This window comes from Armigeres subalbatus, chromosome 3, assembly GCF_024139115.2.
Source record: "Armigeres subalbatus isolate Guangzhou_Male chromosome 3, GZ_Asu_2, whole genome shotgun sequence".
NCBI classification, from domain to species: Eukaryota; Metazoa; Arthropoda; class Insecta; order Diptera; family Culicidae; genus Armigeres; species Armigeres subalbatus.
The window spans coordinates 120930-141853 of NC_085141.1; the positions used below are offsets into that span (position 1 = coordinate 120930).

Genomic DNA, 20924 nt, shown 5'->3' on the forward strand with positions numbered 1-20924 from the left:
CGCGAAAAAGCCTATCATAGAAGTATGGGCCTTTTCACCAGACGTTTAAAAACAGCTGATTTTATCGTCAATAACGAGCCTGGATTAAAAACAAAGAGACGCAATACTCCTACCTTTAACAACCTTGTGCTCGATTGGAACAACCGATTTGACAGCAAATGCGCTGTTCCAATTTTGACACTTCGTCTCTTTGTTATGAGTGCAGCCTCTTTAATCGTCAATTGACAGTTCTTCTATACAAGTGACAGCTTCGGGTTTGCGGGCCTGTTCAGCGGTTGTCTCGACAGTCTCGGCAGTGTCACATGAAACGGCCTATTGAACTATCAAATGACAACGATATCTGTCCATGAATGAGTGTCATTTAGTATACCTATAGCATCACGCTCAACTAAAGAACCAGAGAAAAGAATTATGTTAAATTTCATTTCGGGGCTATTGTCAAGATACTTTGAATTTGAATTGGTATGTTAGGTACATATGAGGCTGTTTTGTACCAAGATATTAGATGGAACATACCTATAGTTTGGCTTATAGGCGATTCAAAAAGATATTACAATTGAACGTATTAAAACTGATTTGCGCTAAATACGGATAAAGCGGTGTAGTGTCGTGTTTGTCAGCCATATTTGTTTTCATTAACGTTATCAATAATTTTGGATTCTGTTTTATTTGAAGAAATGCGAACTAGTATAAAATTTGCTCAAATAATTAGTGGAGTTGAATAATTGTGTTCTAAAGTGGTGCAAATTAAATACTATAAGTTGTATTTAAGTCACTTGGCATCAGCGCCCTATAAAACAAATCAAGAAAACTTTCCACTGGTGAGTGAACATTTTGAATATATATATTGTGTAGTGTACTAATCAAATGTGTTATTTAGTTCCATGTGGGAAAAGATGAATATGCGGCCATTAAAAAGGCCTCGCCTGGGGCCTCCCGATGTATACCCACAAGAGGCAAAGCAACGGGAAGATGAGCTCACTTCTACTCATGTTAAACACGGATTTGCGACAGAGCATAAGCTTTCAGAAGAGTTTGGCACAGCTAGAAATTGCAATGTTACTGCGAGTAAAGTTGGGGCATATTTCAGTGCAATTTTAGCACGTAAAGAAGAACTTATGACTCTGCCAGACTCTGGAAGGAAGAAGCAACAGATAAACCCGAAAGATAATTTTTGGCCAGTAACAGCAAGGAATAAAGCAACATTGGATACGTGGTTCAAAGATTTGGCAGGTACCAAACCATTGAGTAGCTTGGCCAAAAAGGCTCCAAGTTTTAATAAAAAAGAAGAAATATTTGCGATGCTCTGTGAGAATCAAGTGACTATGCAAAGAGCAGCATGGTTTATTAAACTTAGTTCCGCGTATACCGTAGCAGTTTCAGAGGCAAAAATAAAGAAACGACAGATGCCTGACCCAGCGACTGAATGGACTGGAACATTGATAAAATTCATAAAAGATTTGGTCCCAAAACTACTTGAACACTATCATCAAGGTCCCACAACAGAGAAAAATTCATCAGCTGCAGCTGCACCTGGCGGAATGACACCAAACTCTGCCATGAACAGTAGTAATCTTACAATTCCAGCACCAATGTCAAGCCCTGCTGGTAGTCTTCATAGTCCAGCTAGTTCTAGCCTTGGAAGCAATACATCTCAGATGCAGAACCAAGGACCACCTCCATCTCCCTTGGAAGAACAAAAGCTTGCACAAAAGCAATGGAATTATTGCACTCAATTATGTAAATATTTATATGAAGAGGGATTACTTGACAAAGCTGAATTCTTAAATTGGATTTTGGATTTGCTCGACAAAATGAAGTCTCCCCCATCTTCTGATGATGGAATTCTGAGGATATACATTCCTTTGGCTATTCAGTATTTGTCAGATTTTGTTCGATCTGAACGTTTTTCACGCCGCTTAGCATATGCTGCATGCAAAAAGTTAGCCCACTTGATCAATGCAATGGCTGAAAGCCATAATTTAAACATAAGTAGTCCGGACACCTTTCAAGCAAAACCAACTTTGCTAGAACAAGATAAAACTGACGAGAAGAAATCTGGTGAAACTGATATAAAAATGGAGGGTGCTTCTCGCATAAATCCGTTTGATTCTATTTTTTCGGAATATATGACATGCTCCCATCACCGTGATATTGTTATGCAACTATCTTCAATAATTCAAGTAATAACACTGGAGTGTCCAACGGCATTAGTATGGTCTGGCATTGGGGAAACGCGTTCATCATCTGTTCTTGCTGGTAGCCCACTAGATCATCTTCCTATTGCGCCTTCCAGTCTCCCAATGCCTTCACGTAGTGAAAAATCAAATGAAGTTGTAAGGAAGAATTTGTTACAGGCAGAAGAAGGCATTAGAATACGTTCAAGACATGCCGAGTCTCGCTGGTGCATCGATAAATGGCAAACAGCTGCCGGAAATGAAAGTTTAAAAATATTAACTGTTTTAGATGCTCTGGATGGTCATTGCTTCGATCGTATGGATACGAATAATTCGCTCGATACTTTGTATCAGAAAATTTTCCCACCTTTTCAGATTCAGAAAGAATGTACAAATAATACCAGTAGTAAAGACATCGGCAAATCAGCGGAATATGTAAGTGAATTGTTTGGTGGGATAATAATATTATTTTCAAAAATATTTTGATACTTTCAGAATGCCGCACAGGATGAATCCATTGTCAAGATCTTATGTGAATGGGCTGTATCATGGCAGCGATGGGGAGAACATCGAGCGATGGCTGTCGCTTGGCTATTGGATAAGCGCCAGAACGATGTTTTCGCAACATATGAAAATGAAAGTGGAAATAATGTCAATTCATCCGACGACAAAGACTCTGTTATATCCGGTGGCAGTCCTGGAGGAGGATTACCTATTTTCCAGAACATTCTGATGGAATTTCTGGACACTGATGCTCCCACATTGGATGGGTATGGCACCCAACAGAACAGAAGTCAGTTTACCAATCTGATACATTTGTTTAGTGAATTAATAAGACATGATGTCTTCTCGCATGATGCTTATATGTGCACATTAATATCACGAGGTGATTTATTGACCGGATCTGGAATGTCTGTGCTTGAAGCTCAATCAAATTGTCCTGGATTGATAACTGGACCTATTTCAAATAAACCTGCGACAACATCACCAAATATGAATCAAAGTTTGGACGAAGATGTAATGCAGAATGATTTCAAAGCTAAACTGGAAGATTTAGACGATTCAAATGTTGATGACGACTTGGATAAACTATTGCAGCACATCAAGGAAGATCAGCAAATTTCAATGGATGCACCTGATAGCCCGAAAGACCCAGATCACACTGCACCGCATACTAACGCTTCTAACAACAAATCTGAGTTTTCAAGTCGTCATTTTTTGTACACGGAACATTTTCCACTATGTCAAGATGATCCAATATCTCAACATGATTGTAATCAGCGCTACATACTTCTCTATGGCGTTGGGAAAGAACGTGATGAAAAAAAGCATGCAGTGAAAAAAATGACCAAGGAGATCTGTAAACTATTCTCGAAAAAATTCAGTATTGATGTCGCAGAAGGAGGAAAAGTGAAAAAACATTCACGAAATGAATTTAATTTTGAATCAACCTCCAACAAATGTCAGTCAATGTCATATTTTGACCAACACGTTGTCACTTGGCAATGTGCAGTTCAAGTTCAAGAAATGTTAAATAGCTTCGCCCTAGGCAATAGTAATTATCTTCCTGTACAAGAACATATTGCCTTCTTGTTTGACTTAATGGAATCTGCATTTAACATTTATAGTCTGATTGACACATGCATTCAAATATTAAAGGAACTTCCTGAAGTAGAGTTGCAACTCATGAGCAAGAACTCTGTACTGGTCAAAAATTATACAACGTCACTAAGCCTATACGTCGTTGGAGTGTTGAGGCGGTATCATTGTTGTTTACTGTTATCTCAAGAACAAACCATAGCCATTTTCGAAGGGCTTTGTAGAATTGTTAAGCATGTAACCAATCCTAGTGATTGCAGTTCAGCAGAACGATGTATTCTTGCATACCTGTACGATTTATATTCAGCTTGTGCTTCCCTCAAAACTCGACCTCAGCAGGAGCAGGCATTCAACAATGCTTATCCGAAAATTAAACAAGCACTTTATACGCCACTACAGCCATCACCTTCAGCTCACATATATAACCCTCAGTTCATGATTGAGGTAATAAATTCTCCAAAACGAGGTGGGAAAATAGAGCCTTCTTGGGCTCGCCAGCTAAATGAATCGGCATCCAATAGGTACAGTTTTGTATGTAATGCCGTAATTGCCGTTACAGGAGACATAGATAATGATACTCTGAATGATATAGCAGCTATGTGTGCTGAATTGACAGCTTGCTGTAATGCCTTGAGCACTGAGTGGCTAGGTGTACTGATCGCTTTGTGCGGATCTAGTAAAGATGCAGGATATTACGTCGATGTCATGAACCAAGTAAATATCAAAAATACAAATATTCACAACGCTTTGTCGGTATTTACGAGTATTTTAGTAGCCAGACATTGTTTCTCTCTGGAAAATTTTGTCGCCCACGTTGCATTGCCAGCGTTGGTGCAAGCCTGCAAGGGACGTAGTGAAACCACTTTAGAGATAGAAGCTGGAGCGCGCTTGTCTTGTCATCTACTTTTGAGGTTGTTTAAAATTATTGAGAGCCCCCAGCCTGGATTGTACTCAGTGAGTACATCGCCAAACCCTATATCCATAACAGGACAAGTTCACAATATAAAACTTAGTTGTGACAGACATCTTCTAGCTGCAGCTCATAAAAATATCGGTGTTGCTCCAGTCTTAGCGGTTCTGAAAGGAATACTGGTGGTGGGTGATGCTACTGCACAGAAGACACAGTCTTCCATATTTGGCAATGAAAGACGTAGTGGGCTTAATACGCCTGTTCATCCAGGTAGCACCCCAAAACATGCAGGAGACTTGAGCCACATTCTGGGAACCAGTGATCTTTCAGTTTTGGGTAATACAGATGAATCAATGCTGGACCTAACGTAAGCAGTTATATATATTTACCATTAAAAGTAATATTGACAAATAAAATTCATTCTTGCAGGCAAAACAATACTAATCAGGAAACTTCAACCAGCCTATCGGACTTCGCACAGCATGTATTACGACAAATTTGCTCACAAGAATGGGTTCTGGAACGATGTCTTCAAAATGCCGAAGAATTATGTCAACAAGGAATGTTAATTGACAATATGTTGACTGCAAAACAAGCTCAAAGGCTTTTGCATATGATTTGCTATCCAGAAAATGAATCAATATTAATTGCTGAAATGGACCAGAGAGCTATAATTGTTAGAATTTTAGAAAATCTTGAACAATGGTCATTGAGAATATCATGGCTGGATCTACAGTTAATGTTTAAACAAACGAATTGCAGTTCACCAGAGCTTTCTAGCTGGCTTGATATGGTAGCCAGAGCGGCGATCGATGTATTCCAAGTACACGAATGCAATATAATGAACACATCTGCGCAAAATATATCTAACCCAAGACCAAAATCATCGATTTGGTTGGTCGCTCCTTTGGTTGCTAAGCTTCCTAGTGCTGTACAAGGAAGAATTCTAAAGGTTGCTGGGCAAGTACTGGAAAGTACAAATATGTTTAGTAAATCCAAGGAAAGTGGATCTGCAAACAATAGCGGCTTGAACAGTCAAGATGGAAATAGTAACAGTTCGATAAGTTCAAGCGGAAGTGACATGGCTAGCAAACAAAGCACACAGCTGAACCATCAACCATTTCTGGGATTAGTGCTGACATGCTTGAAGGGGCAAGACGAGCAAAAAGAGGGACTACTGCAAAGTCTGTATACTCAATTATCACAATTTGTACAGAACAGAGAGGTAAGCACACAAGTTGTTTGATACTCACCACATGTTACCGATTCATTCAGCGATGGCCATATCCATGTACAGCCATGATTGGCTGGTCTGGATTTTAATTTATTTCCTGAATGAATGCACTTTTCATACTGTCCTAATCCAGTCATCATTGTGTGTGATTAATACATTAATACTTTAGTATTCATCAATCCAGTAGATGAGTACTAAGGATGTGAACCATTCCATCGATTCGTTTAACTTTTAGTTAAAATTTGACACTTCGATGGTTAATTTCCCATCGTGGTTAAAATTTTACTCCGAAGCCGACCCATTTAAGTTTTGACAGATTGATGGTTACTCGGAACGAAATGGATTTGGCGCCAATTTTCTCGCGAACAAAGTTTAACCACCGACGAAGTTTAACTATCGAACTGTCAAATCTAACCATGCTCCAGATCAGGGTTATTTTTAACCACGGCGAAATAACCATCGAACTGTCAAATTTTAACTAATCGAATCGGTGGAATGGTTCACAGCCTAAGACGTCTTTATAGGTCTCATTTGAAAAGGATTGAATATATACTGATCATAAAGCACTCTTTTCTGCTTCTAATTAAATTAATTGATCCAATGAAAGCACGTTGCTTTTGGTGTTCTATTATACACATCATTGATTTTTTTTTCAGATGGAAATGGTTGGCGGAATAGATGATCCACTAGGTTTCGAGAAAATGTTAGATGCATTACAGTTACGGTATTCTCTTGTCGGAGGATTGTTTGACGCAATTCAAAAAAATTCTACTTCAACTAGTGACTGGGCTATACTTTTCTCTCAGCTAATAAGCCAAGGCGTAATTGATTTGAGTAATAATTCGTAAGTGTTGATAAACAAGCATTACTACATTTGAATAATAACAAATATGATTGCAGCGAATTGTTTACTACTACTTTGGATATGCTGGCTACCCTCATCCATTCAACCCTTATGTCAGATAGCCAGTCAGAGCGAGATGAAACAAAAAAACAGTATACAAATTTAATGAAAAAATTGCGTAAGGAATTAGGAGACAAGAACAACGCATCCATCAAATTCGTCCGACAATTACTTCCTCTTGCCAAACAAACATGTGAAGTAATTGCATGTGAACCAGCTGGTAGCTCCATTGATGCGAAAGGAAATAAAATTAGCATCGATAGTATAGAAAAGAAACATGTAAGTCCAACTTTCCAATTACCATTTAGTTATTTATTACCTATTACTTTTTATGACTATGAGCATTATTTTTATTTGATAATACTAAGGACACACCTGTAGTATTTGTACCATGGTGACTAGAAAATAATTTCATGACTATCTTTGATGAAGCACTCATTCCAAGACTCACTCATACGAGTACCACCAGTGTGTCATTAGTATAAAATGTATCTTTATATTTAATGTCTGTGGTGAACACCAGCTGATTTTTTTAAACGCCGATCCATTGCGGATGAAATACTGTTTCAACCGTTCGCTGCAAACGTCGTCGAGAGAATGCCAAGTCTCTGGCCCTCAAATTTCAATTCGGTTTATCCGAGAGATACGAACCAGTACGTTTAGAGAAAAGAAGGGGAATTCTAGGAGAAATTTCGCAGCACGATTATACATATGTACTCTGATGGTCGAACTTTTAACTCTCTCTCTCTCTTTTTTTTGTTCTGTCGGATATAATTAATGAGTGATATCAAGCTTCGCTCTTTTATTAAGAGAAATAAATCCACTTCCGCCTCTATTCATTGAGGTACTAGAGACTGAAAATTCTATACACATATTCAGGGACATATGCAGATATGTAAAATATTTAAATATTAACTTCACTACTTGCATACGTCTTATTCCCCACATTGTAACATTGCAATATATATTATTCTCAGTGAAATCAAAAGTAGGAATTTGGACATCAAATCAATCTATATCCTATGTCATATGATATAGCACGTAAAATCTAAATAACCTATATACCAATATTTATCTCAAATAATCTAAATCAATCTTCTACTTCTTCTTCTTATATGGCTCTACATTCCAACTGGAACTGGTTGGGTGTACGCTAGATTGTTTCAATGAAATTTAGCAAATTTTGTTCTAGCAGGAAAAGTATTAAAAAGGCTACTAGGGATTTCGCCACTGGTTAATGTATTATATTATCGACATCATTTTTTTTCTTTACAGGGTTTAAGGCTGGCAGATAAGCAAAGAGTTAGTGTTTGGGATTTACTTGAAGGTCATAAAAATCCCGCACCTCTATCATGGGCGTGGTTTGGCGCTGTTAAGATTGAACGGAAACCTCTGGCATATGAAGAAACTCATAGATTATTGAAGTATCACACGCATAGTCTTGTGAAACCAAGTAGTTATTTCTATGAACCATTACAATTACCACCAGAAGATCTGGAACCCTTACCAGATAAAATCAAAGATGATATGAAAGCAGATACCCCAACATCAGAACAATCACCAACTCCCTCTGGTAAAAAGGGCAAATCACAAGCCCGGAAGCGGAAACAAAAAGGTACAGCTGCACCACAAAATCATTCTCAACCAGGACAAATGCAGTCATTGTCAGGCCAACCACAAATTGGCCATCAACCAGGCCAATCGTCAAATCAACAACAATCTAACCATGGACATCCACAACAGCAACAACAACAACAGCAACAACAGATTAGTATGACTCCCCAGCAAACAATGCAGCAACTTCAAAATGCAAACATGAGTCAAATGCAGTTGGGTAATATTAACATAAACCAAATGAATCCTCAGCATGTACAACAACAATATCAACAAACAAATCAGAATCAAATAATGGTACAGCAAATGGCCCAACAACAAGGTGTAGGCCCAGGTGTGCATACTGGAGCAATGAGCGGAATGATCAGTCAACAGCAACAATCTGTTTCAAATCAACTAGGGTTTGTTAATTCCGGTAGTGGAGCTGTAAACCCAATGGCCAACCAGATAGGCAATCAAAATGTTGCTGGTAATAATCAACCATGGGGAGGCTATGCTTCTATGCAACAACAAACACAACAACAACAGCAAATGTTCTATAACCAGGGCATAGGTCAGCCAACAATAAATAGATTTGACAGACCTCAACCGAATGCCAATCCCAAACAAATGTTGTCCAATATGTTACGAGCCCGGGGGGTAAGTCCAGGCGCTGCTGGATTTATGCAACAAGCTCAACGTAATCCGCAACCTTTTATGCGAGGACCAATTCGACCCGGAATACCAAATCAAATGGCAACTGGTGGAACGCTAATGGTATCTGGAGGTAGCATGATTCAAACAAATATGATAACACAACAAGGATCAGGTATGGTCAATCAAGGTTTAGGCAATGCAACAATGGGCAACACATTAATTGGTCAAGGCGCTGGGAATTCTAATCAGAGTGGAATTGGAAATCCGGCGATTATGGGAATGCAAAACATCCAACAATCCAATAACATGAACACTGGCATGGTAAACCAAAACATGAATCCAGGCATGGGAAATAGTGGAATGTTAGGACAAAGTCAAGGTGCTTCAAACAATGGCACATTAAATAATTCAGGCATAATGGGAATGCAGAATATACCCCAGAGTGGAATGCAGTCTGGAATGTTCCAAGGCCAGGGTGGTCCATACCAAAACATGAATCAGAATTATCCAAATTATGGCAATCAAGGTCTTGCCCAACAAGGTGCACAAAATATGATGAACAGTTTTACCCAGATGGGACAGCAAAGAACTTCTCAACAAGAGTACATGGCACAGCAACGGGCATTAGCAGCACGTGGTGGTCAATATGGCCAACATACTCCTAATGTAACTATGAACAATATGGTAAATCAAGGGTCTGTACCGCCTTATCCACGCCCAGGAGGTAACGCAAGCACAACCGCCACACAAAATACTCAGCAATTTCAACAACAGCAACAGAGACTTCGACAACAAATATTGATTCAACAGCAACAAGGTTAATTTTTTTCTTCAAGCAGTAAAATCGAATTTATCAAGTTTTTTTTACAGGTTTAGCACAGCAAGGCAATAATCAAGGAATGGTACAAAACCAGGGACAGGGAATGAATCAGCAACAGACGCCTAACCTGGTTGCCCAACTACAACGGCAAATGCCAAATCAAGGAAATATGATGGGACAGCAGTATCCTCATCAACAACCCCCACCATACTAAATATGTACCAAATGTATGTTGGTATTGCTGATATTTATTTAATAAATTAAAATTTTTGTCATACAATTGAAGTCTGAATGGATTTTTGTGAATAAAGCTACGTGAAGATTGCAGTGCATTACTTCCTTTACTTATGGATCCTGTACACCTCCGGTGGTGCATAGGACCGACTTGAAAGATCTCCATCCTGAGCGATGTCCAGCTATCGCTTTAAAGCTCCCCCAGACCTAAGCGATTTCATCGCCGCAACGGCGACAACTAGTCGCCGCGATTCTATCGTTGGGTCGCTGCAGGCTATGTTCTATTTACGCTTCCATACCAACGGCGACAGAATCGCTGTCGCCAAGCGATAGAATCGCATCGCGACTGTCGCGTCGCGTGTGTTTGGGGGAACCTTTAATCTGTGCCAGGTTAGATTTCGGTCGACTTCTTTTATTTCTTTATTGAAGCTTCGCCGCCATAAGCCATGGGTCTGCCTCTGCTGCGATGTCCTGCTGGATTCCAATCTAATCAGTGGCGTAGCCAGAAAATTGGTCCGGGGGTGGTTTTCCGAACATTTTTTTTTTCGAAAAAAAAGATTTCTTCTGAAAATTTTGTCTCTGGGGGGGGTTTTATGCCCAAAACCACCCCCCTGGCTACGCCACTGAATCTAATGCTTGTTTACAGATTTCATTTCCGCCCCTACGTAGAGTGTGGCCGACCCAGCCCCACTTCCGATCCCGAATTTCTGTTGCTATCGGCCTCTGGTGAAAACGACGATGGAGCTCGTTGTTTTAGATCCAGTTGGGAGGCCAGCGGTGTTGCAGCAGATCAAAGCGGACAATCTCAGCGATGACTTCCAGTTGACAGATTGCGGAATCAGGCAAGTCTGCGAGCACTGCCTGCAAGGTAAATCTTCGTGTATTCCCTTTCCCAAAAGAACAAGCAATAGAGAAGATCGTATATCAGATCTTGTGCACACAGATGTGTGCGGCCCAATGAAGTGTGTAACGCCCGGGGGATGCCGTTATTTGATGACCCTTATTGACGACTACAGTCGATACACTGTGGTCTGCTTGTTGAGACATAAGTCTGAGGCGGCAGAGTGCATAAAAAGATTTGTGGCTCATGTGAAAACAAAATTTGGTAGGGCGCCTTGCGTGATACGATCTGACGGCGGAGGCGAATACGTTAACCGGGAACTAAATGAGCTCTATGCTGCTGAAGGAATCGAAGCTCAGTATTATAAATTCAGTAGAAAACCGAATTATAGCCGCTATCGAAATTGGATTTTTCTCACAATCCATACCTTAAACCTAATTTCGAAAGTGATGCGCTGTATAGCACATCACCAAATGAAAACAGCGCATCACTTCCGAAGTTAGGTTTAACGTATGGATTGTGAGAAAAATCCAACTTCGTTAGCGGCTATAATTCGGTTTTGCACTGAATTGATAATATACAGCTGCCTACTCTCCGCAGCAAAATGGAGTGGCGGAGCGGAAGAATCGCAGTCTGCAAGAAATGGTAACTTGCATGCTACTGGACGCGGACCTCAACAATCAGTATTGGGGAAAGGCAATAATGACTGCGGGTTACATCCAGAATTGAATACCGTCGCGATCTGTGAACAAAACGCCGTTTGAAAGTGGAAAGTTTGAGTGGAAAGAAGTCATCATTCGGGTGTTCAGAAGTACTGCATACGTCCATATTCCGGACGTCAAACGTGGTAGCTGGATGCCAAAGCTAAGAAATTGCTGTTCATGGGCTATTGTGAAGACAGGAAGGCGTACAGATTCCTCGACCCGGAGACAAACAGAATTACCATAAATTGCTCGATTTATGGAGTTGCAGAAAGGGTCGAAGATGGTCAACCAGACTAGTAACCATGATGACGATTGCGTGCTGCTCGACTGGGAATTCAACAAAGCTAAGAGTCAGGAGGAGCAGAATGATCAGCATCAAACTCAGGAGGAGCGGGAGGTCGAGCCGATCAAGACCTAAATCGGAGACCTGTTCGAAGTACCAGAGGCGTGGTTCCGGAGCACTTGCGGGATTTTGTGGTGGACGTTGGAATCGCGGTTGAGCGAGAGCCAATGGTCACCTCGGAAGCTAAATACAAAGGAAAGCAGAAGTGTAAAGTCGCCAAGAAGAAAACAAATGACTTGGACGGGGACCTGCTATACTACTAACATCCTTGCTGGAAGTGATCGTTTTTAAACTCAGTCGCTACTAGCTCGTGTTTTTGAAGTTAGTATGGTGCGTATCATCAATATCGAGGAAGATTGTTGGTGGGGGCGATATTTGTATACGCCACCACTGCTGCATCGGCGAAGAATCGATGAGACGAAGAGAAAAACAAAAGAAACGATTAACCTATGTCAGTTACACTTGTACCATCGAAGAATAAAGTTCTATCGAACCGAGCTCCGTTCCGTTTATTATTACTTATCTTCCTTCATCACGCGTTTGTCCTAGAAACTCTTTCGTCGGGTGTTTTCCGCTATTAACCTGCTGGTCGTCGGTTTCCCACACAGAGCACGTGTTATTTGTTTGTCCGAGGTTTGCGGAAGCACGTAGAGGAATGCCTGCCCTAAGGGTGAACAACATCGCAAAGCGAATGTGTCACGATGAAGATACGTGGAATGCGGTAAGCAGAGTCGTGAGGCAAATACTGTCAGAGCTGCAGCGTAGATGGAGAAGGGACCAGCAAATAAGCATCGGCTCGGAGCAAAATCCAGCATAGTGAGCAGTGTTTGGCCTCGGGTCGCCGGTGAACCGAAAGTCTTCTGCCAACCGGAATCGTCGGACCGACCTCGGCACTCGATCAGTCAACCCGCTGAAGAAAAAATAAAGAAGTGCTTAGGGTATGTAGGGCACCGCCAGCAGTGCAGACTTCATCTACCACCGGAACTGTCGGGCCATCTCTGCAACCCGAAGACGAAGTCGGTGCATTGCGCGAAAGCGTCCCCTGCGATAGCCTTCGGTAGTCGGGCACCATCAGTGCGGATGTTTTCTTCACCAGAACTGGCGGACCACCCTCGACGCCGGGGGAAGTCAGGAGGATTCTATTGAGGAAGTTTGCGGCACGACCGCCGAGGGATCGAGACAACGTAGCAGTGGATCTCAGCAAGCCAGTCGGAAAACTAGCCTAAGCTAGGGGCCGGAATTTTAGAAGAAATGCATGAGCACAGACCCCCCTCCCAATCAAGCATAGTGTGGATGGTCAGGTGTCTGTAGCGCAGATTTTTTATGGCCTTCAACCATTGTAAAAAAAAAATACACACACACACACTCACACGATATAAAACCATGGGCATCCTATCAACAGTTCGTCTTTGGAGAGATTATATAGCCTTTCGGTACAACTTTGTTGTACGAGAAAGGCAAAAATGATGCGGGGGTCACACCACGGTACAAATAAAAAAACAGAATTTAAAAGAGTCATCCTTTATTCATGTTGCAAAGATCTAGCTTTACAAGTTTAACCGAATCCATTTTAAATGAATTTATGATGTTTTCAAAGCTTTCAATTCGTTGATAAGTTCAGCTTCAGAATTCATTTTGATGATCTGGGTTTGTTCTAATTTTTCACCACGCTCATTTTTCTCCTTTAGTAGCTTTATATCTTTAAGCTTCTTGTTGATGGTTTTCATCTTTTTGTCTTTTTCTGGATTACCACTTCCTTTCTGGGTTGGGTTGGGCGTAGTTGATGAGACAACACACTCTTGCTGCGTAGCCATAATTGGATTTGGTGCCGTTTTTGGACGATTTTTTTCTTTACCACCCTCTGTTGACCCGGCAGATCCTGCAGATACGGTGCGATTATTTTGAGTTCGGTTAGCGGTTTTATTTTGATTTCCTTGACCAGCTCCATCGTTGGCTGTAGCTTTGCTTTTGTTTTTCTGTTTCTTGTCTTTCGCTTGTTGTACTTTTGAGCGATATCCCGGTGGAAGACCAGGGATAGGAGCTCGAGCAGCATTACTGGCAGTTTCTCCACTACCGGCACTGAGGCTGTTTCGCATTCCTGGTGGAACGTACTTTTGTTTACTAGCTTGCGGAGTTTTTGATGCAATACCTTCAATTTTTTCGTTTGAAACAACGTTTTCCTTCAATATTCCAGCAGCATATTTTTGCCACATCACTTCTAGCAATTCTTGTTTTTCAGGCCAATGTGTCTCGTGTAGCAAAGCTCCAGTATGATGCCAAATTTTAAAACCATTCGACATTCTTAACCTTGGGGCGGTTGTAGCTGTTAAAAAGACATCACCTACTGGACTCCATTCAAGTAAAGTTGTATCTGGCGCTTTAAGATCAGTAATTTTCTTTTTTTTATTGATGTCCCAGACTTCGATGTAACCAGGTAAATTACCAAACCCTCCAAACACTAGCAGATTACCGAACTCATTATAATAGATGGAATTTCTATTCCCGGTGCCGAAATCAAATACAACGTCGCACTTAAGATTGAACAACGTCGCTTTGGCGGGCATGAAACCATACACAACGCAAAATTCAGTTGAACGTGGGCTCCATGCAACAGCATGTAGAGACCCTTCGGTGTTGAGCTGCACGGCATACGAGTCGCCTTTTACAGTCATGAAATGAAGTGCCTGCTTTCCATAATAAGACTGACCAGTTTGATCGACTTCCGTACTAGTCAGTAAAAGCACTCCAGTTCCTTTCTGGTTCCACAGCATCTCCACTTTATCTGCCTAGAAGTGAGAACAAAATCAATATTTAATTAAAGAATAGAAAATAATAGAAGATGGCTAGCCATCTTGAAGCTTTTCTTGGAGGTTTTCATTTTCATCCTTGTGCAACAATCTTAAATGTGTTTATCTATAAAAGAGGGAACAATATTGACCAGAACTGTAGCATACTCACACAATTTATAAAATTTATAAGTCAAAATGTTATTTGATTACTCGACAGTGATGCAAGGCAATGTGTTAAAAGTATTACTTATTGTTATTCTTGTTATACTCAACGCATCCCGGGCCGTGGCTAATCTATATTGTATGACGACACCAGGCAATACGTTTACACTACTATCGAACTCATGAAATCGATGTGAACTCGACTCGTGGAAAACATATTCCAGGTTATCCGAGGCTTGTGGTAGACTCTGTTGCGTCCACCGCAATATACATAGTACGAGAATTGATTAACACTACAACTAATTGTTAGTCCATAACGCACACACGACACACAATAGCCAATAGTCAATAGTCAATAGATAAACCTGAAATTATCCATCTCTGCATTACACATCTTGATGACCAGTCAGTTAGTTACCGTTCCTCTGCATCGAATACACGCGATCGTTTGAACAGTACGCAGTGAAGTGTTCTATCTCTCCCCGACCGAAATCCCCCAGTGAAGTGTTTCAGCTAGTGACCAGTGACCTAAATCCGGATCAGTCCGTTCAGCCGTTGTAGGCATAGAGCCGTCGGAGAGGATTCCGAGGCGCGGACATCTTTTTGGTCCGTTCGAAGCGGATAATCGTTCCGTTTGAAAAGGAACCAAGCGCGCTTTGATAGTGCAATTGTCGTCGCATGTGCGATACCACCATAGTGAAGTGGAACAGTGCGATTGATTGCCCATTGTGGGGCAATTAATTCTCCGATAAGTGATCAGTGCTGGGAACTTGGTGTGATTTGGTCGGTGGAGATTTGGAATTTCGTCGCATTCCGGGTCGCGTGTGATCATTGTCAGATTGCCGTGTGTGTGATGAACTTGGTGAACTGTATGGACTCTGGACTGGACAATTGAACAATTGAACCAGAAAGAAAGCGCAGTACACAGTGGTCCGTAAAGGATATTTTGTGGTGGAAAAGCGCTAGTGCGTGCAATCGTTTACGGGTAAAGCGATAAAACCCGCACTATTAGTGCATCCGTTTTCTGGTTTGTCGTTAAAACTAGAAACAACCGTTTCCAGGTTTGTTCGTTAGAACCTGTGCCAGCTCGTTTCTAGGTTTGGGCGTCAGAACCTAGCCATCACGTTTCCAGGTTTGTCCGTGAGAACCTGTGCCATCGCGTTTCCAGGTTTGGGCGTCAGAACCTGTGCCATCGTAAGCAGGGTGTGTCGGTATTGGGTCGGTGCGACTACGGTGAGTAATCCATAGTAGAGTAGGCAACATTTTTGGAATTTGGCTTAGTGGAGTGGATCGGCATCGGCATGATAGTTCGTGGCGTTCTGAGCAAGGAGAATGGCGCTTCGAGAACGCTCGAAATTGATGAGTGAAACTGTGGACGCCATCAAATCTATCGAAACATTCGTCAAGGAATACGATGCCGAGGTCGATCAGAGTAAGATCGACTCAAGATTAATGAGGTTGGATCAATTATACGATCGTTTTGTAAATGTGTCGATTGAAGTGGAATTGCTTATGGAGGAGCAGGGGGCAAAACGAAGGCAACGTTTGTAAAGAAGCGCAGTGAAATGGAGGACTTGTATTACAAGCTCCGGAATTTGCTCACGTTGAATAAGCAGAATAGTACGCCTTCTATCCAAGCCTCTCACGTTTCTTCCTCTGTCGTTCGACTACCGAAGATAGATCTGCCCACATTCGATGGTGATATTTTATTTATCATCAGACTAAGGCCGGAGTGGCCTGTGCTGCACATAAAAGACTTTTCCATTCAGCTCGGTCCATGGCTGCACTTCGCCAACCACGCAGTCTGCGGCGGAGGGTCCGCAAGTCGTCCTCCACCTGATCGATCCACCTTGCCCGCTGTGCACCTCGCCTTCTTGTTCCCGTCGGATCGTTGTCGAGAACCATTTTCACCGAATTACTGTCCGACATTCTGGCTACGTGCCCGGCCCACCGCAGTCTTCCGATTTTCACGGTGTGAACGATGGATGGTTCTCCCAACAACTGATGCAACTCGTGGTTCATTCGCCTCCTCCACGTACCGTCCGCCATCTGCACCCCACCATAGATGGTACGCAACACTTTCCTTTCGAAAACTCCCAGTGCGCGTTGGTCCTCCACGAGCATCGTCCAGGTCTCGTGTCCGTAGAGAACTACCGGTCTTATAAGCGTTTTGTAGATAGTCAGTTTGATACGGCGGCGAACTCTATTCGATCAGAGCGTCTTGCGGAGTCCAAAGTACGTACAATTTCCAGCCACTATGCGTCTCCGAATTTCTCTGCTGGTATCGTTATCCGCGGTCACCAGTGAGCCCAAGTACACGAATTCTTCAACCACCTCGATTTCGTCACCACCGATAGAAACTCGTGGTGGGTGGCTCACATTGACCTCTCTTGAGCCTCTTCCTATCATGTACTCCGTCTTCGACGTGTTGATGACTAGTCCAATCCGTTTAGCTTCGCTTTTCAGTCTGATGTAGGCTTCCTTCATCCTTTCAAAGTTACGTGCCATGATATCAATGTCGTCGGCGAAACCAAATAACTGGACGGACTTCGTGAAAATCGTACCACTCGTGTCAATCCCTGCCCTTCGTATTACTCCCTCCAAAGCGATGTTGAATAGCAGACACGAAAGACCATCACCTTGCCGTAGCCCTCTACGCGTTTCGAAGGGACTCGAGAATGCCCCTTAAACTCGAACTACGCACATCACCCGATCCATCGTCGCCTTGATCAACCGTATCAGTTTATCCGGAAATCCGTTTTCGTGCATTAGCTACCATAGCTGATCTCGATCGATTGTATCATATGCGGCTTTGAAGTCGATAAATAGATGATGTGTGGGCACGTTGTATTCGCGGCATTTCTGCAATACCTGACGTATGGCGAACACCTGGTCTGTGGTAGAGCGTTCACCCATAAATCCCGCCTGGTACTGCCCCACGAACTCTCTTGCAATTGGTGTTAGTCGGCGGCATAAAATTTGGGAGAGTACCTTGTAGGCGGCGTTCAGCAATGTGATTGCGCGGTAGTTACTACAATCCAGCATAATTAATTGAGACCCCAATCAGTTCGGACGTGCCTTGTCTGCAATTGCAGCACCTCGAACAATTGTCGTTCAGTATCAATTATCGACCGCGCGCGAAAGTGATTAGTCTGCAATAAACCGAGCAAAAAATAATAAAAGTAAAATCATAGTGCGGTGAACCAGTGGTGAACATGAGTACACAGAGCGGAGGGGACCCCGACCCCCCTCCTGTGACCCTGTCGGCAAATGGAATTCAAACACGGTATGTAAGGGTAAACAAAGTGAATGGTAGACTGGAGGATCACAATATCTTTCTGGTCACTAAGTCCATCGAGGCATACGGAAGCATTGAAGGTGTGTGGAGTAACCGGAGTGATGGTTCGCTAACGGTGGCCCTAAAGGAAAAATACGCAAAAAGGATTCTCGAACAAATGAAAACGCTCGGGGACAGCACCCCGGTAACAGTGAAATTGGATACAAGACTGAACACGTCAAGTGCAGTGATCGTCTGTAACCAACTGACTAATCTCGAAGAAAAGGAAATTCTGTCTGAACTGGAAAACCAAAATGTGATCAAAGTGAAACACATTTCCCGTTCAAATGGAGACAAACAACGCACCAACACCGGAGTTGTCATACTCACTTTCTCTACCACCACCCCGCCTGACAGAGTGGTGATAGGATGGCGAGTATGCCGCACCGAAAAGTATTATCCAAGGCCGACCCAATGTTTCCGCTGTTACGCGTTTAATCACATCAGCAAATACTGCAAAATGAAACACGATGCCGAGTCTGCTCAAAAGTAGCACACAAAGACGACGATGAATGCAGCAAGGAACTTATGTGCATAAACTGCAAAGAAAAACACGCTCCTACTGACAAAAATGCCCTGTTTACCTAACAGAACAATCAATTGTGAAAATAAAATTGATCGAAATGTGTCCTATCAGGCAGCTCGTCGAATGGTGGAAGCTAGAATGAACAAGGATAGCTACGCTAACAAAGCAAGTGACCTAGACAAAACTATCGCAAACGAGCGTACAAAGTGGGAAAAAGAAATGGAATCGAAGCTAAAATACATTTCAGAAAGATGGAACAACTCGCCAAGAAAGAAAACGAGATGAAAAAATGGTACATCAACATAAAAGCAAAAGAAGCGGAATTCAAAGAGTATGTCGAGAAAAAGAGGCTGAACTTAACCACATGGAAACGCATTGCAACTATCTCATGAATGAAATGCAGAAAAGGGATGAGCAAATCTCAACCCTTAAACAGCACATTGAAAGACAGGAACAAAAATGTATACACATCAAAGAAAAACACGGCAAAAAAGCAAAACTGGAAAAAAAGCACGAGTCATCCCCAGAACGCGAACCCGACGGAACTCCGAAAAGGAAAAACATAACAAAAACAGGACAGCAACGAACACCACAAGAATCAGAATCTGATCAAATGGACGACGACAACCAATAGTCAAAACACAAAACAAAACAACAACAAAACATATGATGACTACGCTCATCCAATGGAATTGTAACGGTATACGTAGCAAACTTGCTGAATTGCAATTAATAATTAAAGAATACGACCCCTTCATTATAGCACTACAAGAAACAAGAACTAAACCAGGCGTGAATATCAAAATCAAAGGATACAACACCATCTTTACGCACCGCCCATCAGGACAAGGCGGCACTGCCATTATGATCAAAAACGGCATAAATTATACACCAAATACTCTAAACACCAACATGGAAATAGTTGCGGTTAACGTTAACATGCCCTATAAAATGACAGTTGTGTCACTATATATTCCTCCAAATTCAACACTAGACCCCGAAGAATTTGACCAAGTTATCACATCTTTACCAAAACCACTGATAATCTCCGGAGATTTTAATGCCCACCACCACCTATGGGATCCAGATAGACAAAATGCTAGAGGAAAAGAAATAGCCAAACTGATAGAAAAACATGGCCTTATCATCCTAAATGATGGACAAACAACTTTTATCCATTCTGCAAAACGAAACGAAAGGATCAGTAAATCTGCAATAGATGTAACAATATGCAGTCCCGAACTAGCTGCAAAACTAGACTGGCAAATAATAGAGGATCAACACAGCAGCGACCATTTCCCAATCAAAATAGGAACACTAGCAAACAACACTCGAAAAAAACAAACTCCCAAATGGAAAATTGACAAAGCCGACTGGGCCAAATACGAGGCAGAAATTGAAAATCTAATAACACCAGACCGAGAATACACAATTGAGGAGATAACAGCTGCTATCAAGGAGGTCGCCTATAAAGCAATTCCTCGAACATCAAACTTCATTAGTACCAAAGCGGTTCCATGGTGGAACGAACAAATCAAAACAGCTATCCGCGAAAGAAGAAAAGCCTTAAGGAAACTGAAGAAAACCTCAACCGACAACCCAAACTACGACTCCATCCAAGAGAATTTCCGGAAAAAGATACGAAGCAAGAACAATTATCGATGAAGAGAAACAAAAATCATGGCAAGAATACGTCTCCGGAATAAACGAAAATACAAACCCAAAAGAAGTATGGAAAAGAATAAGAAGTATAAGAGGAATAAAACATCCGACCCCATATGGACGATATCCATAAATGATCGAAACATTTCTGACCCTCAAGAAGTGGTCGAACACATAGCAAACCATTTCGCCAAAGAATCATCTGACGAATCCTACCACCCAAAATTTCTGACAATCAAAAGAAAAAGAACAAAACCAGTAACTTATCCTGGAGCCAGAAATGCAGCTTACAACGAGCTTTTCACAATAACTGAACTAATCTATCAAATGGATACTCTGAAAGGATCTTCCCTGGCCCCGACGAAATTCACAACGAAATGCTTAAAAGATTACCTTTCTACATCAAAAGAAATTACTCCAAGCTTACAATCA

The 20924-nt window shown here is 41.8% G+C and overlaps 2 protein-coding genes across 2 annotated transcripts in view; one reads left to right on the forward strand and one right to left on the reverse strand.

Annotated features, from left to right (window-relative positions):
* The first annotated feature begins 372 nt into the window (after positions 1–372).
* Positions 373–10226, forward strand: LOC134224656 (mediator of RNA polymerase II transcription subunit 12). Its single transcript, XM_062704140.1, has 9 exons — positions 373–462; positions 676–821; positions 881–2612; positions 2673–5053; positions 5116–5911; positions 6577–6764; positions 6821–7103; positions 8100–9891; positions 9945–10226. The coding sequence occupies exons 3-9, from the start codon at positions 885–887 to the stop codon at positions 10106–10108; spliced, it is 7332 nt and encodes a 2443-aa protein (XP_062560124.1). The 5' UTR covers positions 373–462; positions 676–821; positions 881–884; the 3' UTR covers positions 10109–10226.
* Positions 10227–13521: 3295 nt separating this feature from the next.
* Positions 13522–20924, reverse strand: part of LOC134226152 (eukaryotic translation initiation factor 2A) — a 51490-nt gene continuing 44087 nt past the window's right edge. Inside the window, exon 3 of the mRNA XM_062706741.1 lies at positions 13522–14802. Coding sequence (XP_062562725.1) covers positions 13597–14802 — 1206 coding nt within the window. The 3' untranslated portion in view covers positions 13522–13596. The remainder of the gene's footprint in view (positions 14803–20924) is intronic.